Source organism: Gossypium arboreum, chromosome 5 (genome assembly GCF_025698485.1).
Source record: "Gossypium arboreum isolate Shixiya-1 chromosome 5, ASM2569848v2, whole genome shotgun sequence".
Classification (NCBI taxonomy): domain Eukaryota; kingdom Viridiplantae; phylum Streptophyta; class Magnoliopsida; order Malvales; family Malvaceae; genus Gossypium; species Gossypium arboreum.
The window spans coordinates 6,624,804-6,646,463 of record NC_069074.1 but is presented as its reverse complement, the minus strand read 5'-3'; the positions used below and the strand labels follow the sequence as shown (position 1 = coordinate 6,646,463).

Genomic DNA, 21,660 nt, shown 5'->3' with positions numbered 1-21,660 from the left:
TATCGTGGCAGTAGTTACCAACAATGAGAATGCTTTGAAATGGGCTGTCTTGCGTTTGTGCGGTGGTGAGAGTGACCATATCGGAGAAGGAGAAATTAAAGGGAAGGATTTTTCTTCTTCTGGATTGCATGGTTAACAACAATAGAAAAGAACAATGAGAGAATCCATTGAAACAATAATGAAAAATAGAAGAAAAATACTTTTTTTATCATGTTCTAATTCTACCAAGTAACAGATCCATTTTTCCATCTTTCATAACAAAAAATTAGAATTTTCATCTTTCTATATATTTCTCTACCATTTCAAATTTCCTTCTTTTCAATTTAATTTTCATTTTATTCACCCTTAATCTATTTTAACCACTAATTTATTTTAAGCTATTTAATTAAAAATTCAATTAAATTGATGTCAATTAATTAGTGATAAAAAAATATTTCATATTTTCTTGGGGCAAACGGATATATAAATTAATAATTTCTGAAAAAACATAAAAATTGTTTCGTTTCAAATGTCTTTTGTTGAGGAAGACTTCCAAAAACAAAACTATAATCTGGATCTTGATCACCATTTAATATATAGTGTTTTTCATTGATGTATCAAAAGAACTGATGAAAATTAGAAAATTCTTTGTACCCATGATTAAACAATCTTTTTGAAAGAAAGAAAGAGAAAAAGTGTAGCATGCATGTTCTTTTGGGAGCATCTCATCTCAATTAATTATAGTAATTTATTTAGGGATGTGAGTTCCATCTTTCATGCCAAATGAAATTAAACAAAAGCAATACTACTTTTGGGTAAAGATAAAAAAGAAGGAAATTTCCCTTGAGGTTTTATTAGATACATGGGACATGCAAATGTTGCCATAAGTACAAACTTGGGGACATGCAAATGTTGCCATAAGTACAAACTTGGATCTGTGTGATTTGGTAAGGCAATTCCAATTCAAGCTAATTTGCTTTACAAATGAAGTCTTTCCTTTTCGTGCAACTAAAATGAATTTGCACATCACAATCATTCAAAAGAAAATTATTTACCTTGCAGATAGAATGAGTAAAATAAGTTAACATCGTAAATTAAAAAAATACATACATAATATCTAACCTTAGCTACTTTATAATGTTAAAATAATGCATGAATCCTTCATTTTCTTCAAACCAAATTTTAAGCTAAGTGAAAAGAATTTATATATCAAATATATTTATAAAAACATTAATTTAAAAATTAAATTACTTTTCGTTGAGTAATAAAATATAAATGTTGAAAGCTATTAAAGTTTCGGTTCAAAACATATTATGTGCTTATATTTTACCATCTCCTATGAAAAGAAATTTTTTTTATAACCACAAGCATCCTCATCTGTTTTCTAGTCTAAGTTTAGTCTTGTTTGCACCGAGATGATATTCAGGTAAAGCTTTCCCAACAATGTCGACTCTAGGATTCGAACTCAGCCCAAATACTTGGGAAAGATCTTATATTAAATATATAAATTAAAATGATAAAACAGCCTCAAAATAATATAATTTACCTTACATTGTAACGGTATTTTCATCATGACAAAATTGAGTTGGTGCTCCACTAATTGGTGTCACTAAATTCAATAAAAGATTTAATATGAGTAGATATAAATAAATTAAATGTGTAATGAATCAAGTTTGGATTGAATTTAAGTATGATAATAATACATTTCGTGCTTCTTTAAGTCTGTTTCGACCTAAAATATAGATATAAAATTTTGCCTAAACATGTCAATATTTATAAGTGTTTAATTTAAATCCATTTTAAATTCACTTATATTATTATTTTAAAATACTTATATTACTTTTAATTTAATATTTAATAATTTTATATATTTTTATCTTTAACATTTTATAAAATAAAGTAATATAAAAATAAATTGAATGGTATTAAATATTTGAGCCCGAGCTTAATTTATATTTTCATCGAGTCTAATTTTTATCAAAATTCTTCTAAAACAAAGGATTCTTCGACTTTAAACGGGTAACCCATCCATCATCTTTACTTCGAAAACCACTGTTTTCCAATCCTATTTCAATCAGGATAACAACGAGAATGCTCATTAGGACCGGGTCTTGAAACGGGCCGAAGCTTGCGACCTGATTTACCATCAGATCTACTCGATAAATGATCCGAATTCAGAATGGCGGTCGGGGTTGGCGGGGAGATATTACCAGAAACGCTAGAAAAAATGGTTGACAACTGCGGTGCCATTTCCGTAGATATCCAAGCTTTAATCCGTGTTTTTGACACAAACGATAGGGTAAAACTTGTGGGGTTAATAAAAGAGAGCGGCTTTTACCATTGGTTACCGTGTGTAAAGTTTCTAAAGGTATCTTCGGAAGAGGCACTATTTATGGATATGGAAAAAGTGAGGCAATGGTGTGGTAACGCATGGGAAAGATGGATGCGGAATTTACAGGAAAGAGGGAAAATAAAAATCGAGCCATTTGGGGCTAACCAGATGGATCCAACGGGTGGCGGAGATAGCTTCTTAGGTGGGTTTGTAGGCGCATTGGTTCATGGGTTGGGTGTTCATGATGCTGCTTTCGTAGGCAATTTTTTTGGTTCCCTTTCCGTTGCTCAGATTGGTCTGCCTAAGTTCGATTTGAGATTGTTACAGGTTTGTTTTGGTACTTCATATTTTTCGGAAATTTTGATACTGCTTTCATGTTTGAGCACATTAGCTACTGTTCTTTCACTGACGTTTTAGGGACATATAACATGGGATGAACTTTTAGACTTATAATTTAACTTTTTGTCTCTGTTTTTTTTTTTAAAGAATATGGTCAAATGATTATGTATTAAGTTTCAAAATCTGAAGAATATTAAGATTCCTAATTTCTTGATGATAAGTTTATATAGATAAGTGAATAGATTTGATTACTGGACTGTCATTTAAAGCTGAGGTTTCATGAACCATTTATCTAACATATATATATATAGCAATTGAAAGTTAAAATGAAATCATTTCAATATGGCATATTCAATAAACAGTGATTTGGCGCGTTAACTATTTACACGTGTCTTTGTTGACTAAAGTTTAAAAATAAATATTATTTCAATATAATTTTTTAGAAAAATATATCAATATTAAATATTCATTCATATAACAAAGATTATATATGTTAATCTTTGCTATAATTGATTTAGTCATAAATTATAAAAAATTAAATATGTGCACACTTAGTCCAATTTCACTTTTTTTCTCAATATTAAGTCCTTATATACCATTTTAATATTTAATATTGAAAAATATAAATATGTGCTTTTAAGTCCCTAAAATTTAAATTTTACTTATTCATTTATGCACTCATTGTAATAATCTAATTTTTAGTGGTGTCGGAAACAGTGATTCGAGATCACTAAATCTAATGAGTGAGTTTGCAAATTTTTATTATTTAATAGTTATGATTAAAGTGTGGTTTTAGAAATATTCTTAAATTAGTAAATTTTGTGATTTAAAAGATTATTAGGTTAATTAGTTTCAAAACGAGGTATCAAAACCTCAATTTCATGAACCTAGTCGTAAATATTTTTATAAATATTTACGGAGTGTCTTTGAGTTAATATTAAAGTTTCGTTAGAAAATTTTAACGTTTTGATAGTTAATTAATTAAAAATGACTAAATTGAAAAGGGTACAAAATTTAATAATTAAAGAAATAGTGATTAAATAGCCTAAGTGATGAATAAGGAGGAACTTAAGGCATAAATATGCCAAAAGAAAATGTCCGGGGCGGCATATGCCTTAAAAAGAATGAACAAATAGTGTGAACAATGGGTAAAATTAAAAATTTTGTAAAATTAAGCTTAAAATTTTTATTTTCATGAGAATTCTAGACATTTTCTTCTAAAACTTAGAAAAACCCCATAGAGGAATCCCTCTAAGTTGGTTTTTCTACAAGTAAGTTCAATTCTTGCATTTTTCTTGTAATTTTTATGTTTTTGAGACTTTTACAACTAGGTCCAACTATTTAATCCATTAGTTTTTTATTTCATGGATGACTTTGAAAGTTACCATTGATGAGTGCTGGATGTTTATGATGAATTATCATGAATTTGAAGCTTTAATTTTATTATATGATAATTTTATTAAGTAATTTTAATAGATATAGATTTTAAAACTAAATCGCAAAAAGGTTGAGAATTAGCGTTTGATGTTTAAATTTTGAATTATAATGGTTGTATGGTAGTCTAAAATAATTATATAAAGTATTAATTGAGAAAAATTACCTCATTTGATGGGTTTATTGATGAAGGACTAAATTGTAAAAACTATAAAAGTTGGGGCAAATGGGTAATTTTAAAAATTGAAGGGTATCAATTGTAAAATGGAGTGAGGCTGAAAATATGTGCTAATGGATGAATAATTTTATATTTTGTATAAAAAGTCTGTAGATCAACGAGGAAAAGAGAAATTAAAAGAATAGTTCCTGAATTACTATGAATTCTACAATTTAGTCCAGGTAAGTTCGTATGGTTAAGTTTTATGGTATCTTGTATTTATTTTCAGCAATTATTGAGAATAAAATTATTATTAAATTTACGAAATTGAATGAAATGTTCAAAGTGAACGGAATGCAGGATTGAGTACAATCGTTCAGTGAAAAAGGGGAATTGACGGCAAAATTACCCAAGTAAACTGAGGTTCGGCATTTGTTGCGGACACTCATGTTCGCTTTCCGTTTAGCTCTCATGAGCTTCAGTTAACTCATATGAGTTTCCATTTAACCCTAATGGGTTTCCGTTCAGCTTCTATGAGCTTCTGTTTAACTCTTACGGGTTTTCGTTAGCACTTATGTGCTTCTGTTCAGCTCTTGGGCTTCAGTTTACGATGTACTCATATCTGTAAGACATTCATTAGTCTGAAAAAGGTTTTTAATTCGGTAAGTGACATTTGATACTAATGGTTGAAGACTCAATGATATTGTTGATTCTGATATGAAATAAGAGAATTTATCAATTGAAGTTGTGATTGGCAGGAAATGTATATTGAATGCTTATTTAAATGAGTTGTTTTAGTATGTTTGGTAATATTTATATTTAAAGCCAATGAACTTACTAAGCTTCATTAATCTTACTCATGTTGTATAATGTTCTTTGTAAATTAACGTGAGGTCGGAGGATTGGATCAACACATCAAGGCATACTATCCAGTTTCCTCTAGTAGATTTTGTTAAGTATTTTATGGTTTATATGGCATGTACAGGGATGGTTTGGCAATGAAATAATGTCAGTAAATATTATAAATCTTAAATGTTGTATGCATGTATTTAGTAGTAAAATTGGTAAACCAATGAAGGGGGTTATTTGGTAAGTTTAGACAATTGAATTTTGTGATAGCTTATTATGTTTAAAACATGATTTTTGGCTTGTGTTTATTGTTTGATTGGGGCTATTTGGTATATTGAATTGTTGTCTACAGGTTGATATCAAAAAATGGTGAGAAAAGTGGCCTTAAAATGACCTATTTTCGTCCACACAGGTATAGACACGGGCATGTGTCTCAGCAGTGTGTGACACACGGTGTAACGACCCCTAACCCCATACCATCGCTGGAACAGGGTTATGAGACATTACCAATCAGTACAGTACAATACAGACATTAATTAAATATAAACGTTCAGACTCATCATAATTTTAAGATGACGTCCCTTTAATGGGCCATCGCGGTCCAATATGAACAGTAAAATCAATTCGGGACTAAATGAGAATTATTACGAAATTTTCTTTCAAATTTCAAATTTATACTATATACTATTGCCAATCATAATTTACTTATTTTATCAATACTTTCACAACCTAAATGACTCTCATAAGACATCCTAGGTACATACCATTACAAATACTCAACATGCTTTACCTCATTGAATTCAGGATTGGCCAGGGATGCTGATTCAATGATCTAGCCTTAACTTAACTCGCATGACGAAACAAACCGTGACAATGAGTATACACTCGATGGTATTTCTATAATTTGAACACTTAAACAATTATAAAACATATTAATTTATATATATTGAACTATTCAAACTCAATGAGTATTCAAACATTCACTTTCCAACCAATGTTTTGGTCTACTTTAAATTCAAAATCATTTATTATTTTTCAATAGCAATTAATCAACTAGTAATATTCATTAACGATCAGTTAATCAGAACAATTATTTATTTAGTAATAGTCAGTTATTCAATATCAATCAATTGATCGGTTATCCAGTAACAGTCAATTATTCAGTAAAAATCAAATATACAGTAACAATTAAATTATTCAGTAACAGTCGATCTTTTCAGTTCCTTACCCCTATTAACATGATTCGGACCTAGACGGATACACGGATCCAACCAACACACCAGTACGGCACATAGTGTCTCATCGGCCGAAGCCAGAACAAGAACACTAACAGTAGCAGTACGGTACACAGAGTACCTCATCGAAACAAACCAAAAAGAATAATGATAATGGTAACAGATAACAATATCGACACACAAAGTGCGAATCGGTAACGATAATTGAATAGTAATGTGATGAGTCGGCACATAAGTGCTCGATCGAAGAAGTCGGCAAAACCCGTACTCTTCCATATCCTATGGCATGCCAACTATATCCAACTAGCCCGACTAGTTAATAGGGTATTTAATTCACTTTTCAATTTTCAATTAATTCATATTTTAATTAATTAACTATATTTTTCAATTCAATATAATTCCATTCACTTTTCACTAATAAATATTTAATTTCACAATAATCACAATTTTCTATCAATTTCATCACACTTCCAACTACATATATTTTCCAATATAACAAATATTTATTATTCAATTTCCACATCAATATTCATTTCAATTCAAACATTCACATATATTCATAAATTAATTCAATATAATCAATATTCAATCCAATTCAAATAATCATCCCAAAACACCTACTATATATATATATATATATATATATATATATATCCAATAATTTAAGTATTAAGTTCGATTATAGAAATACAAACCGTATTTTCTTGAGTTAACTCCCGTTGTCTTTGTCATTTTTTCTTGCTTAGCCGAGATTTCCCGAGACAACGTTAGCTATGAGAATTAAAACAATTCATATTCGTTAATTCACTACTAATTTATATCTAATTAATACAATTTCTATTCAATTTCTACTTTAATTTCAATTTAATCTTAACTAAATTCACTTACTTTTTCTATCTCAATTCATACTTCATTTTATTCAAATTTTGTCCAAACTCATCCTTAACTATTAAAATTCCAGCATATTTTCCTAATTTCGAAATTTTATCAATTTAGTTCCTACAACATAAAACTTATGAATTACTTTACAATTCAATCCTTATTTCATTTCTAACTTGAATTCCTATCAATCTAACCCCTAATTCATCTTTTTATTCAACATGAACAATATTTAGAAATCTAATAACTTTCAAAATATTCACTTAATTTCATCAAAACCTTGTCCCAAAGCTTCCAAAACATCAAAGTTAAGTAAAAAGGGCTAAATTGACTTACCTATTTAACTTTCAAACCTTGAAGTCCCAATTTTCCCATCTTTCCTTCTTTCTTTTTTCCTTCCTTCTTTCTTTCCCCTGCTCTCTGTACCTTTCTTCTTTCTTTCCCCTGCTCTCTGTTTCGTTTGATCATTTCTTTCTTTTTCTATTCTTTTTCTTTTTATTCCTTTTACTTTATATATATATATATATATATTATAATAACTTAATAATAGCTATAATGAAATATCTATTTAATATCCAATATCTATTTTACATTTGTATACATATATTATTACATTTGTCTTTCTTTAATCTATTCATTATATAAATATCTTTTACTTAATACTAATATATAATTTAATAATATACTTATATAATAAGTAAATATACATGTATTTTATAATTGTACGTATATTAGTATTACACATGTCACCATATGCACCATACATTTGTCAACTTTTATTTATTTTTCACATAAAAATCTTATAATATAATTATTTAATTAATAAATACCTTTTATAAATAATAAATATCTATTAATACTAAAATACAATCATTACAAGTATATATATTTTATTAATACACTTGTACCCAATCATTACCACACATTTATCTTACTTTTATTTATTTATCATATAATATCAATTTAATAATAATAAATACATTAATATTTACTTAAATAATAAGTAAATATATACATGTATTACAAATCTGTATTATATTTATTACACTTGTATTTATTTTGTCATACACTTGGCACTCTTTTTGGCTTATTTACTTATTTAGCCCTTTCAATTTTCCTTATTCTATAATTAAACTTTCACACTTCATTCAATTTAATCATTTTATCCAATTATCCTTAATTTAAGCTAATTCACTTAATTAAACTCTAATTAACCACTCGATTAACTTCGTAAATATTTTTAATAAATATTTAAGAATCTATTTTTCAGAAACGGAGACCCAAAAATACACTTTTTTGGTAATGGTAAAATTCAGGTCATTACACACGGCATGGTATATGGGTGTGTAGTTTGACCGTGTGTCCTCTACACCTTAAAATTTCAAAACAGAATGCTTAGGTTTTTACACACGGGCTAGCACACGAGCGTGTGCTTGGCCGTGCGATCCAAGTCAGTAGCTACCCAAATTTGGACACGGGTTAGGACACAGCCATGTGTCTCACATCGAATGCCCACACGGCCTAAGACACGGGCGTGTCTCTTGGCCATGTGAGCCACATGGGCGTGTGTCCTATACTCTTAAGAAAATTTTTAAGATTTTGGGAAAAATTCTTGAGTGTTCGGTTTAATTCCGATTCACTTCTAATGTGTATTTTGGGCCTCGAGGACCAATCTAAAAGACAATATGTGTGTTGTATGACTTATTCTTAATTTGTATAATAAAGGTAATAAAATATTTGTAATTAGTCCGTAAAGTTCGATAATGCTCCGTAACTCTGTTCTGAAGACGGATAAAGGTTAGAGGTGTTACACTCATTTCTCTAAATATTAAAATTGAATTTCATATGATATTACAAACATTATTGAAATCATACAGATTACTTTATTAATTTAATTACCAATTGTGAATTTTTTTGAACGAGTAAGCTTATATTATTTTTTAGTTTTCAATAATAATATTTGTGAATTAATTTTAATAATTTAATATAATATTTTTAATTAATGCATATAATCAATTTGTTGACCGCTAATTATATATATTACAGTTATATTAAATAATAAATATACATACACATGTTCTTTTTATCATGCTTCATTCAATGGAGTGGCCATAGTGATTTATTTGTTACATTCCAGAGAGTTAAGGAGGAGGTGCAGAAAAGGAAGGTGAAGTATAGAAGAGATGATAATGGGCACTCAATAATTTCTCTTTTAGGGTACACCATAAGCATAGCCAGAGAATCATATTCTTTTATTAATTTGGCTATTGAAGAAATCTCTTTACCCTTCTTAATCATTTAATCGAAGTCGCGAATGTCAATGGCAGTAAATGGCGTGCCGTATTTCTTTATTTTCATTTTGCTTAAATTATGTTACTAGTCTTTATACTTACAAAAAATATTTTCTTATATTTTTATTTTAAAATTTTAATCTAATTATTATCATCATTGATGATTTCTGTTAAAATTTATCAATTTATCATAACTTATGATTTTAGTACCTCAACTGATAATTGTAACAAAAATAAAACTTAATTTTTTCACATTATAAATACTAAAACTAAATTTCAATTTTTTTCAAAGTACAGATATTTACAGCATGTTTTAACCTTTCATTTTTATCTAATCTGTAGACTTCCTTTTGCTTCCCAGGTGCACTGTCAAAGTAGCGAAGATGCTGCGTTTATATCCCACAAATTATTTGTATAGAATATAAGAAAATTTTTAAACTCTATTTAATTTTTCTTCAATCTCACATAATATTTCTGATAAGAAAGAATTTATTATTACTTTCATGTAGCTCAATACTGCATTAATGATTGCTTCCATCTGTCTTTGTCACATCATTGATGATTATAATCAATTCTTTTTTGTCTTCTTCTAGATGCCTTATTGTTTAAGTCATCCCTATACTTAAATACAAATCTCCCACGTAGCTTTCTTGTTTTATCCTTCTTGGATATTATTTAGATTCATTAACTCTATTTCATCTAAATGTAATGAATTTTGTGACAGTGACAGTCTTGGTGAGTTCCTAAGCTCCCACGTGTTTCTGATTTCATCTATTATTTGTGATGGAAAATCATCGATCTCCATATCAGCTATCTTTTTTAATAGTTGTATGAATTCTTCATCTCTGTAATTCTGGATATTTCCAGTATCATCAACCACTATCCTCCTTCCATCACTCCAAAGTTTATAATTTTGATGTTGAAGTATATATTGAGCTGTTGTCATTAAATCAATCTATGTTTGGGTTTGATGATAAGTACAATTATTATAATACTTGTCAATTTTTTTGTCAAATATTCATTGTCTTCTTTGACAACCGATAACTTAGGGTTTTCAATCATTCTTTTGAATAATCTAAATTTGATAAACTCAACTTCTTAGTTATAAGAATTTCAAGCTCAATCTTGAAATTGAGGCTCCAGCTAGTTTGAACTAGATTCAAAATTTGAGATTCAAATTTCTATCAAAATTTTCTTTTTAAAATACTTAAATTCGTTTCATTAACTGTGTTCGTTATTATTTGTCTTCAATACTTTTGTTTCTAAAACAGAATTCAACTCAGTTGATAATTGAAGTTGTCTGAGTTAATAACGAATAAACTATTAAAATGTTTTTCTTATAGAATTTAAGATAATTATTATATGTCTATATTAGATTAAAAAAATAGACCGAGTATCAAAATTTGTTAATCCTTTTGGTCATATATGTTTTTTATCTAAATTTTAAAATTATTTATAACTTTTATTCAACTCATAAATAAAAAATTAATGTGTTTCAATATACTTAAATTTATATTTTCCTAACATAATATTACCAATAAATTGGTAATGAAAGATATTTATTGCGTGAATCCAACGTCATGCTGGAAAGACTTCTTTCAAATAACGATACGCGTTAATCCGTTAACATTGGCAGTCGGGTTGTTGATATTCCACGCGCTTCACGTACAAAAGTACCCTGCATTTTTATTTTTTTTAAATCTTTCTCCCCCATGTCTTGGCTGGCTTGTTTTGGCAGATATTTAATTTTTAATTAATTTTGTCAAGATTGAAAAATATCTCAGCAAATAAAATAAACGTACGACGAATACAAGTTTTTTAACCTCACATCCTGTCACGCAACTCTCTTTTTCACAAACCAATCATATTTTTCAACAAGTGTTAAACTCTACCCTGCAGCCAAATAACCGGACCGTCATACCGCCATGTTTGATTGGATGTTTCTATTGTATCTCTCTCTTACCCCAAGATATAAATCGTATTTATTCGATTACTTTAAACCCTAAAAATTAGAATAAAGAAAGATAGTTAAACTAAACAAAATTTTGTTGCTAATATAAAAACGACGGACTAAAACTTCATTTATGGTGGAGGCTGCTATGGCCGACACCTGCGGGAACAAAAACAAGCGTTTCAATATCGGAGCGGGGAAGGCGAATGGAGCTGGAGCCGGAGATGGAGACGACACGGAAGACGAGGAGTGTGACGTGGAGGTCTGGGATACGCTACGCTATAGCTTTAAGAAGGCGCAGGCCGTATTGGATCAGAACCGGGAACTCATCAAGAAAGTGAACGAGAATCACCAGTCAAAGATTCCTGATAATCTTGTTAAGAACGTCGGGTTGATACGGGAGATCAACGGAAATATCTCAAAGGTCGTTGAGATTTACTCCGGTTTATCGGTCAATTTCTCGGACACGGTTCGTCAGCGCAAAAAGATAGGGAACAGGAAGGTGGAAAACAGGCGCTCTTGAACTGAATTCGAGTAATTTTCCGAAAATCCTTTAGCTTTCGTCTTCTGATTAAGGTTCAAGCTTTTACATTGTTAGTCAGGTTGTTTGTGTCAGTGTGTCGTTTGTTTTGTTCAATAAAAGTTTCAGTTTCAGGTGTTGTTTTTACGAGTCAAGTTGTCCTCTGTTTTACTGTAAGTCATTTGTGAACTAAACTCTGATGGGACCATGTTTTCACATTTAAGCTTAATGTTAAGCTGACGGTGGTTGTGCTTAATATTTTGTGTTTGTTTGTTCGGTTTTATAGCTGCTGGACCTCCTAGTCTGCCTTTAATCTACTCAGCAGACGAATATGAGGTATTTTTTCTCTGTTTGCATCTTTATGTTAGCTTTTGTTTGCAGATTTCACCAGGTGTGGGATCATAGCAGCAAATCTCAATTCACATTTTGTTAAAGATTCTTCTCTTCGTAAAGTTTTTTGTTAGTTTCACTAGTGTTCTTTAATTCTTGTATCTTTGTGAAAAGTTCTAATTTTCTGGAGGTGGAATGTATGGTGCATGCATTTGGAATTGCTAGTTAGGTGGGCGTCATGGTTGTAATTTACTACTCTAGGTTGATGGTTTTAGTTACGGATGCTGGTGACATTCTATGGCGCTTTCTGTTGAAATCGTGACTATTTTGCCAAGTGATGGAAGATTGGTTTATGGTAGGTATTATTTAGTAAGGAAGTACGTCGAATTTGAGGATGGTATGACTAAGTTCCTAGATTATTCTTGGAAAAATATATAAAATAGACGTTGTAGAAGTTTGGCATGGTTGTTTCTGAAGTCATAATATACTTCTGGTTAGGGCCTATTGATTCAGGTGGAAGCTAAACTTGTTCTTGTTGTGAGGCATAATTGGGGTATTTTTTCTTCTGGAAGTGATCAGAAATTTGGGACGAGAAGCCAGATTTTGGCGAATAATATACTGTCACTAAGTTCAATTCTACCCTTCATTCTTAACCTGTCTGATCCTAGTATGCTGTACTCAACAACTTATTCACTTCTCCAATTTTATGATGCTATAACATGTTACTGCATATTCTTTTCACCAGGATCCTACTTCTTTGAATTTTGTTTCTCTTAATCTTCTTCTTCCCCTAGTTAATCGAATTTAATGATTGCATTCTTTCGAAGGTAAATCTGTTGCTTCTTTAAGAAGTCATTATAGGATTCACGATAGATGACCCCAATTTCTCTCTTAAAGAAGTGAGAGTATTTCTTATTGGTTTTACTAGAATGCATATGATTGCCATTTTGGTCACAACATTTTGTTGTTTTGATAGCAAAATCAGATGATGATGATGATGGAACTTATGCAATTATTATGGTCCACCAATTCAATGCACAACACCATCCTCAGCTCATGGTGATGTTTAACCTTTTATAATGCTATTGCGTTTCTTTGATCAAGTAATCTCTTTGTATTCCTATCATTGTTTTCATTTTTGACTTGTATAGGATCTTACATCATGCTGCCAAGCTCCCTATTCATCTACAGAAGCAGGTCATCAATTCTATAAAACCCAGTATCTGCTGATAAACGTAGCTTATTGCGTCAGTCATTGGCAATTGTCATCTTGATACCATTGAACATGTATTTCTTCTCCTCCTTAAAATTAGATGTAAGAAAAATTGACGATAAGGGAGAAAGTGTGGAAGGTGAGGATTTATTTGCTTGAAGTGATAGCAGAAAAATGCACCAATGCCGAGATTTTGATAAATTGCTTTGTTATGTATTTGCCTCCTTGGGTGTTCTAAACGAGCTAGAGTCTAGAAATGCCAGTTCTCAAATTCCTCTCATATATATGTTGGTGAGTTTATGTTAAAAAAATTTAATTGATAAGATCGATACGCCATTTGTATGTATTATGGTTCATGACTTGAGTTTATAAAATATTCTTGGTGTTAATGTTGTATTCATCCGACTTCCTTTGCAGACCCAGGAATTGTTGCAAAACTAGGTTTGAATAACTATTGGAACTGTTTGGTAGCTAGCCAGTTTTGATGGGTAATGCCAGCTTCAAAGTAGGATAGAGTGAGCTGTTGACACTGGAGTTAGGGGGCCAATTAGTTCGGCAAACGAATCAAACTTGAAGGAACTCCCAATAATCAAAGAATATAGACTCACAAAACCCAGAACTAAAAGGAGCAGAATCAAATTGAATAGTAAACCCGAGTGAGAGTTGGGGATCTAAAAAGGATCAAAGAGCAAAGCAAAGTGAGAAACGGCGATTTTGATCTCTCCATCTCTATACTCTCTTCTTGCTTACTTCCCTGCTCCAAGTTTCGGAGTGACTGTTGCAAACGAGGGAGAAGCAAGCATATTTATATGCTCACCTCTAAAGTGATCAATGAATATGCGTGTGCCACGTGGTTTGATGTTTGTTTTAACCGAATGCTATTGGAGACAGTTATATACTGGGGTATGTGTAATTCTCCTACATGTTTGTAAAAGGAAGTAGAAAAGAAAACTAATTGTTGTAAGCTTTTTTATGCGTAGAAACAAAACCATATTAAAAAAAAAGGAAAAATATTCACACAAACATAAAGAAATTATTTTGTATCAGCTCAAACCCAAAAAATAATACCTAAACCAGGTAAGACCCAAAAAGATGTATTGGTCGGCAGTACAACTTCAAAGCTATGACTTCAACTAACTACCTATCACTCATCAACTACCATTCCCAAGTCCGCATGAAACAACCACCTAAAAAGGTGTAAGGACTAATGCAATGACTGCTTCAATCACAATCATCATTGTCCGCTACCTCGCTATTCCTCGATCTGTAATTCACTCAAACCACCCCTTTTTTTTTTGGCTGACTTTATTGCTTCCTCCTTACTACTCTGTTTTCATGCCCTGCTTTTAAGTTTGAAAATGGAACATTCAGCAGACTACAGTCAACATGTTCCTCCTCCTCCAACAGTCACCTCTCTCCCTTCTTCTGCTAGCTCAGAAGTCCGTGAAGAAGAAAGTAATAGTGGCCAACGCCTGATCCACCGCCAGCATCGCCAAGAGCGGCGACCACAATCTTCCGGCGGGTCATCTTATCGTCTCAATATATCAATATACGATGAGTCAAGGTTCAACGTGAGTGATGATGTTTGGTATTGCGTTATTGTTCTTATCGCATTTTGGTTTTTTGGTTAGTTTTCTCTCTTTCTCTCCCCTTTTTCTCCTTCTAATAAATTCATAATAAGATTTGTACCATTTTACTTAATTCTCATGAGTTTGACAATTGTATGCAAACCCTTCAATGTTTTTGTGACCAGCAGCCTCAATAACTCTGATGGTGGGTTTTTATGGATCGGTGAGTTTACAAATGAGTCCACATACCTCACACCTTATACGACCCAACTCTTTCTTTGTTCAGTCTATTGAGGTGAATATTTCTGCATAATATATGCCATTCTATTTCTAGTACTTGCTACTGCTGGTGCCATTACATTGGAGTGATCTTGATTATTTTGCTGACAGTTTGAAGAATTGGATAAACAAAAACCAGGGTTAATGGTTTACGGATTTCACAGACCACCTCCTTTAGATGTTGAGATCTCCTGGACTGAAACACATGACATATTTATACCACCTAATTTCCATAAGGTCAATATTTATTTGAACCTTAAATCTTTACTTTCAAGTCTTATTATTACATTAATTATTTTGAGTTGTGTTTATTATTTTTGGTTCCAGGAGTGGCTGCTCTTCTTAAACGAAGGGTCGCAAGTGAATATTTCATACGCTATAAGATCCGCCAGTTCCTTACCTCTATCACTTGTCATTGCCCAAGGTTAGACCTCCTCCTCCGTTGAATTTTGGTGGTGAGGGTTTAAAATTAAATGTGTTAATTTGAGTAATTTATTGCAGGTATTGAAAGCCTTGCTAAGTGGGTAGAGGATCCGTCATATCCTAATACAAGTTTGTCATGGAATATAATATATGGTACGAATTTTAATCTGAAAGGAAGTTTATAAATGTGTATTTGAAACACATTAGATTGGGCCTCATAATGCCATACTTAATTTGCAGGAACTGGTAAGATCCAACAGGAAATTCCAAAGTCTTCAAATTATTATGTTGCTGTGGGGAATTTGAACACTAAGGAGGTTGAGGTAATTGCCCAAATATTATCTCACTCTCACTGTCACATCAATTAATCCACAATTACATAATATTCAAAAGTCCCCAATTGAAGTTCACATATCTTCATAAATGTTAATGAATCAGATACAGTTGAACTTCTCAGTGAAGGCTCTAAGTTATGACACAAGTCAAGCGTATTACACATGTTCTTTGGGGGATCATTTGTGTGATTTGGAGCTGTATCTTCTACGTCCCAACGTTGCTGTCTTGTCTTCACCTGGTCGTAATGAGGTAAAAAGAACACTCTTACAAAGTCCTCAACATTAGTGAGAATTGCCATTAGGTATTTAGGTTCTCACATATGAAATTATGGCAGCTGCAACTAGAAACTTGTTTTCTTCAATGTTTTTCTCAGCTTAATAATTATTTTCTTTCACGATCAAGGGAATTATTTATAACAAAACTAATGTCCTTTTGTAATCCTCATTAACCTTTTTGCTTCTTTCAGGAAAGTCCTAATAACATCTGGTTTGTTAAGGTATCTTATGGACCTCGATGGATTACATATTTTGTCGGATCAGGTATATATTTCCATTTCCCTTGCACGAGTCCTATTCCACATAAGAGTACTTAATTTCATATCGAATTTGGCCCCGAATTAGATGCATTTCAACGAGTTGATATTTAAAAATAAGTACCAAATCAGTATAATTTGGACCAAGTTAGGTATTGATCCATATTTAATCCATCTAAACATTTAACAATTTTTTCGATGCTGTAGGTGTGATGACCGTCCTAATATTAATAGCCTTTAGATTATGGAAAATGAAGCAAAGAAGATCCAATGTTGGAGAAATGGGATCACAACGAGCACCATTGCTTGCAGAGAAAGACGATGATATCGCAAGCTGGGGTTCATCTTACTATTCCCTATCCAATGATGAGGACGAAGAGGATCCGGAAACATGGCAGCAAGCAGCCACTTGTCTTGAAGGAAAGCCTTTGAATGATGGGGAAAGAAGCAGCAACAACCCTCGGCACCTTTGTGTTGTTTGCTTCGGTTCACCCAGAGATTGTTTCTTTCTTCCTTGTGGACATTGTGCTACCTGTTTTACGTGTGGAACAAGGTTTCACTGAGCTCGTTAATTTAGAAAGTAGTGGCTAATTTAGGTTGTTGTTAACTTCCATTAATTTTATCCATGCAGGATTGCAGAAGAAGCTGGTACTTGCCCAATATGTCGTAGGAAGATGAAGAAAGTCCGGAAGGTTTTTACAGTTTAAGGCGGTTTTAACCCATATCCGTTTGAGTATGAGCATGATTTGTATGAGATTTGTTTCCTCTGTATATGATATAAGTCTTGGCTGACCAATGAAGTAAATGTAACTATAAACCTTGGCATCAAGTGGTGATTTGATCATTCGAAAAATTAATATTGTTTCGAACCCTTTCCATAACTATGATTGGATAGATTGGTAGCTGTATATACCATAATTAAAATCGTATGCAAAAGAAGATGGGTAGCTGTCGTTACTATCAGATGTGATGGGTCATGGCATTGCATTGGCAAGCAAGAATTGCACAAGTAGTCTGGATTCTGCATGTGCTAACCCCATAACTTGTTCGAGTGGCCCAGAGTTCCGTACTCGTAAGGTTAACCCTACCAATTCGCTAACCATATGATTCGTTAATTACATTTAGGACAAGAGGATCACAAAATCCAATCATTTTTTAATTGAATGTTATCAATGTGTATATATAGCAACTCTTTTAAATATATATATATTTCTAAATTTTAAAATTCAAACTTTAAAAAATCTAATAAGACTGATTCAATATTTTTGAGAAATATGAAAAGAAAAACAAAAACAAAAGAAAATTCATAAGATGTTTGGGCTATATGGTTTTTTTTTTTAAAAATTTTGTCTGGTTATTTTTAATGTATGCCTACTAGGGGTGTGCAAAATTCGGGTAAAACAGAAAAAATTTGGTTAACCAACCGAATTCGGTTAATTGGTCGGTTAATCGAATTAATTCAGTCAAAGGTCGGTTAATAATTTTTTAAGTTTTCGGTTAATGGTTAATTCGGTTCGGAACCGGTCGGTTAACCTAATTTTTTCGGTTTAATCGAAAAATAATAAATAAAATTATAATATATTAATAGCCCACCATTCACTCAAACCCAATCCAACATAAACCTAAATACCCAATCTAATATATATTAACCCAAGTACCCAACCCAATCATAAAATTATAAATAATTTAATAAATAAAAATAAAAATAAAAAACATATAATTTTATACAAATAATTCGGTTAATTTGAGTAATTCGTTAATTTTATATTTATTTTAACTAAAATTTAAAAAATATAATTTTCAGTTAATTAGGTTAACCGACCAAATTAACGGAAAAAATTTCGATTAGGTTAACGGTTAAAATTTTTGAAGGGTCGGTTAATTCGGTTAATGTTATTTCGGGTCGATTAATCGACTGAACACCCCTAATGCCGACGTGTTCAATAGATACTTTGCCAGGGCGAAATTAGGGGATTGGCAGAGCCCCTAAAATAAATTTTTTTCATTTAAGTATTTTAAAATTTTAAATTAGTAAAGATAAACTTGTACTTTAATCCCTTAAAAATATAAAATTTTGATTTAATCCTTTTAAAATTATAAAAATTTAAACTATTAAAATAATAAAATTATATTTTTACTATAATAAAATTACAATTTAATTTCAATCTTCTTAAAAATATTTTTTGATTTCACCCTTTTGGTATGTTAAACTCACATCGGTATTCAACACATGTCTTTGACACTTAAAAGATTATACATATTGAACTCGAATGAGCACAACATGTGCAGGCAAAGCTCTGAAGAAAAAAAAAAGTGCAGGCAAAGAACCCGACAAACTAAAAACAAATAAACCACCAGTATAACTAATTTTTAAAAATTTAAAAAAAAAGACTTATAATATTATATTAACATCCAACCTAAAAGCATAGAAAATGTAAAATAATAGCTAAAGAGTAACAAATTAAGACAAGTAGTAATTTTATTGTTGATTACATTTGACATATTCAAGCTCATAAGAAAGAACGAAAGTGTGGGCGGAAATTTTGAAGATTTGAATTTAATACTCTCAAACTCGAACTTTGAAATAGAGGATGAGATGAAATATTACTACTAGTACTTGTTATGTGGCATATTGAAGGGCGTGATTGGACAAACACTAAGACAATGAAATGGAGGCAGCTGATATTTCAGTGTCCAAACATTCCTTTCATCAAACAAAGTCATAGATTTAGATAACGTCTGAATGTTTTAAAAGTACGTTCACACACTTCACATTGCATGTCCAGTTGGCACTTTGTCTTCTTCTTTTTGGTCTTTTAATAATGTAAGGCTAAAACATGAATTCTTGAGATTTTTCTCTTTTTAAATTTTTTTTGCCCATCCTTCCATTCATGCAAATTAACACGTATACACAAACGTTTCAGGCTACAAGCACACTTGTATAAACACAAGCACCACCTGTAGAGTCCGTTATAACGCACGACAAATATGAAACTCAGTCGAAAAAACCTAGAGTTAAAATTTGTATTGGTTCCAAGAGAAGATAGTAGCGTATCTGGTTTAGGAAAATAAAAATGGTTGGGTAAAGTTAGTTAAAAGATTCCATTGACTTTTAATTTCGCTGGCATCAAAGTTGTAATTTCCCAGCATTTTAATTAGTCAATAATTAAAAGTATTAAAAAAAGAATGTTGAACTACTCAAAACTTTTTTGTATTTATATAAAATGAAATAAAAATGCAATATGAACGAGGTAAGCTTATATCTGTTTCTGTTTGCTAAATAAGGTTATAATATTTGGTACCTACTATGTGTGTGATGTTATGTCCATGGATTGATGAATATTGAAAATATTTTGGGTACCTCATTTCAAATCCAAACGCTCATTTTTTTCCTACTTACAAAATTGAAAATATAAACATCAGGTCAAATAGAAAGAATCAAATTATTCACACTCATTCTTCAACCACCATATCTAACAACTCTTCACACTCCTCATGATGTAAATCCATATAAGTCGCTTATTATTTTGTGTTGTAATAATTGGTGTCATGTGTAGAAATTGTCCTGTAATAGTTAGTGTCACACATAGAAATTGAGCTAAACGTCACAACTTTTTCATGAATGAGAAACCATGACTAAAACTCCTCAAGCTCTTTTATTTTTTTCTATTTTTGTGTTTCTTGAAGGTTTTAGCATTAATTATAGAGTCCCTCCAAGTTTTTTATAATATTTGGGCTTCTAATACCTTCCAATTTTGGGAGAAATAAAGATGTTTCATTTAAATACATTAATTGAAAAATAAAAGAATTAAAAATTTATTTTTAAGTTTATAAGAGAGGTAGATTTTTATTGGCTGGAATTTTTTTAATGGATATAATATTTTTGTGTAAAATAGGTAATCGAATAATAGTGTAATACCCCTAACCCCGAACCGTCATCGGAACAGAGTTACGAGGCATTACCGGACATATCAGGCAACTTACAAATAATTCACAAATAAAATAACAATCATAGAATAATTTAATAACTAAGTCCTTATAATGAACTTTCAAAGTCTAAACATGTATTAAAAGTAAAATGGAACTCATTCAAGTACTCAAATTTTATTATTATTATATATATATTTTTATAAATTTTGACAGTATTTTTGCTTATTTTACATAAACCCTCTGCAATTAAAATTATATCTATTTCAAACATAATCAATTCAACCAACTCATTTCATATACTCATTTTCTATTCTAAATACCTTCTAATCAAACTCAATCAATATAATATCAATTTAAATTTATCATTGTACTTAGTAAATTGAAATGGATATATAAACTTTTCATTATTACACTTGTACTTAATTATTACCTTACACTTGTCACTCCTATGGTTTATTTACTAATTTAGTCCCTTGTCTTTTCTCTACTTTATAATTAAAATTTTATACTCTATTCGATTTAATCCGTTTTACTAATTACTCTAAATTAAACTAAATTCACTTAATCAAATTTTAATTACACATACCACTAAACTCATTAGTACTCCTAATAATTATTTTTAAACCCAGTTCACTATGTCGAAGGCCCGATAATATACTTTTCCGGTGCCCACGGATTTTAGGTCGTTACAAATAGTTTAAGTATTACTTATGACAAAAAAATATTTAGGTACCAAAATGGGAAAAATGTATAGTTTAGATGTCAATTGTAACAATATTCTTGTGTTTGGTTGAATGAAATAATATTATAATAGTATAAGAAAAAAATTTAAATGACTAGAATACCCTTAGTAAAATTTATTTTAGGAAGATAATTATTAAATTTTAATAGAATTATTATTAAAAATAATTTAATAAAAATAATATTTTAATCATATTTTAATATAATTTAATATAAAAATAATTATATTAAAAATAAAAATAATTATATTATTTTTATTAAATTATATTTAATAATAATTATATTAAAATATTAGAAATATCTTATTTTTATATTTTTTAAGTTAAATTTTAAAGGATTAAT

The 21,660-nt window shown here is 30.6% G+C and overlaps 3 protein-coding genes and 1 long non-coding RNA gene across 12 annotated transcripts; 3 read left to right on the top strand and 1 right to left on the bottom strand.

The window, feature by feature from the left end:
* Positions 1-1,920: 1,920 nt before the first annotated feature.
* On the top strand, positions 1,921-5,003 carry LOC108488920 (inositol 3-kinase). The gene is made up of 2 exons (XM_017793193.2): positions 1,921-2,638; positions 4,602-5,003. Exons 1-2 carry the CDS (start codon positions 2,159-2,161, stop codon positions 4,605-4,607), a joined length of 486 nt encoding a protein of 161 aa, XP_017648682.1. The 5' UTR covers positions 1,921-2,158; the 3' UTR covers positions 4,608-5,003.
* A 1,824-nt stretch (positions 5,004-6,827) lies between these two features.
* On the bottom strand, positions 6,828-7,735 carry LOC128293182 (uncharacterized). The gene is made up of 2 exons (XR_008283283.1): positions 7,541-7,735; positions 6,828-7,096 (listed from the first exon to the last, which is right to left on the bottom strand). It is a non-coding gene; the product is annotated as an uncharacterized LOC128293182 (long non-coding RNA).
* A 3,844-nt stretch (positions 7,736-11,579) lies between these two features.
* Positions 11,580-12,222, top strand: LOC108489388 (protein ELF4-LIKE 1). Its single transcript, XM_017793919.2, has one exon. It carries the CDS (start codon positions 11,580-11,582, stop codon positions 11,967-11,969), a length of 390 nt encoding a protein of 129 aa, XP_017649408.1. The 3' UTR covers positions 11,970-12,222.
* On the top strand, positions 11,839-17,500 carry LOC108489387 (E3 ubiquitin-protein ligase APD2-like). Of its 9 annotated transcripts, none has more exons than XM_053028055.1 (14): positions 11,839-11,980; positions 12,253-12,302; positions 13,273-13,355; positions 13,448-13,800; positions 13,927-15,135; positions 15,266-15,372; positions 15,468-15,593; positions 15,684-15,780; positions 15,858-15,932; positions 16,020-16,102; positions 16,218-16,364; positions 16,582-16,654; positions 16,855-17,200; positions 17,279-17,500. In XM_053028055.1, exons 5-14 carry the CDS (start codon positions 14,868-14,870, stop codon positions 17,352-17,354), a joined length of 1,398 nt encoding a protein of 465 aa, XP_052884015.1. In that variant the 5' UTR covers positions 11,839-11,980; positions 12,253-12,302; positions 13,273-13,355; positions 13,448-13,800; positions 13,927-14,867; the 3' UTR covers positions 17,355-17,500. The 9 variants fall into 9 exon arrangements, with proteins under 9 accessions (XP_052884015.1, XP_052884014.1, XP_052884013.1 ...); XM_053028054.1 differs by having other exon boundaries at positions 13,273-13,493; positions 13,610-13,800; positions 15,263-15,372; XM_053028053.1 differs by having other exon boundaries at positions 13,273-13,648; positions 13,757-13,800; positions 15,263-15,372.
* Positions 17,501-21,660: the final 4,160 nt, after the last annotated feature.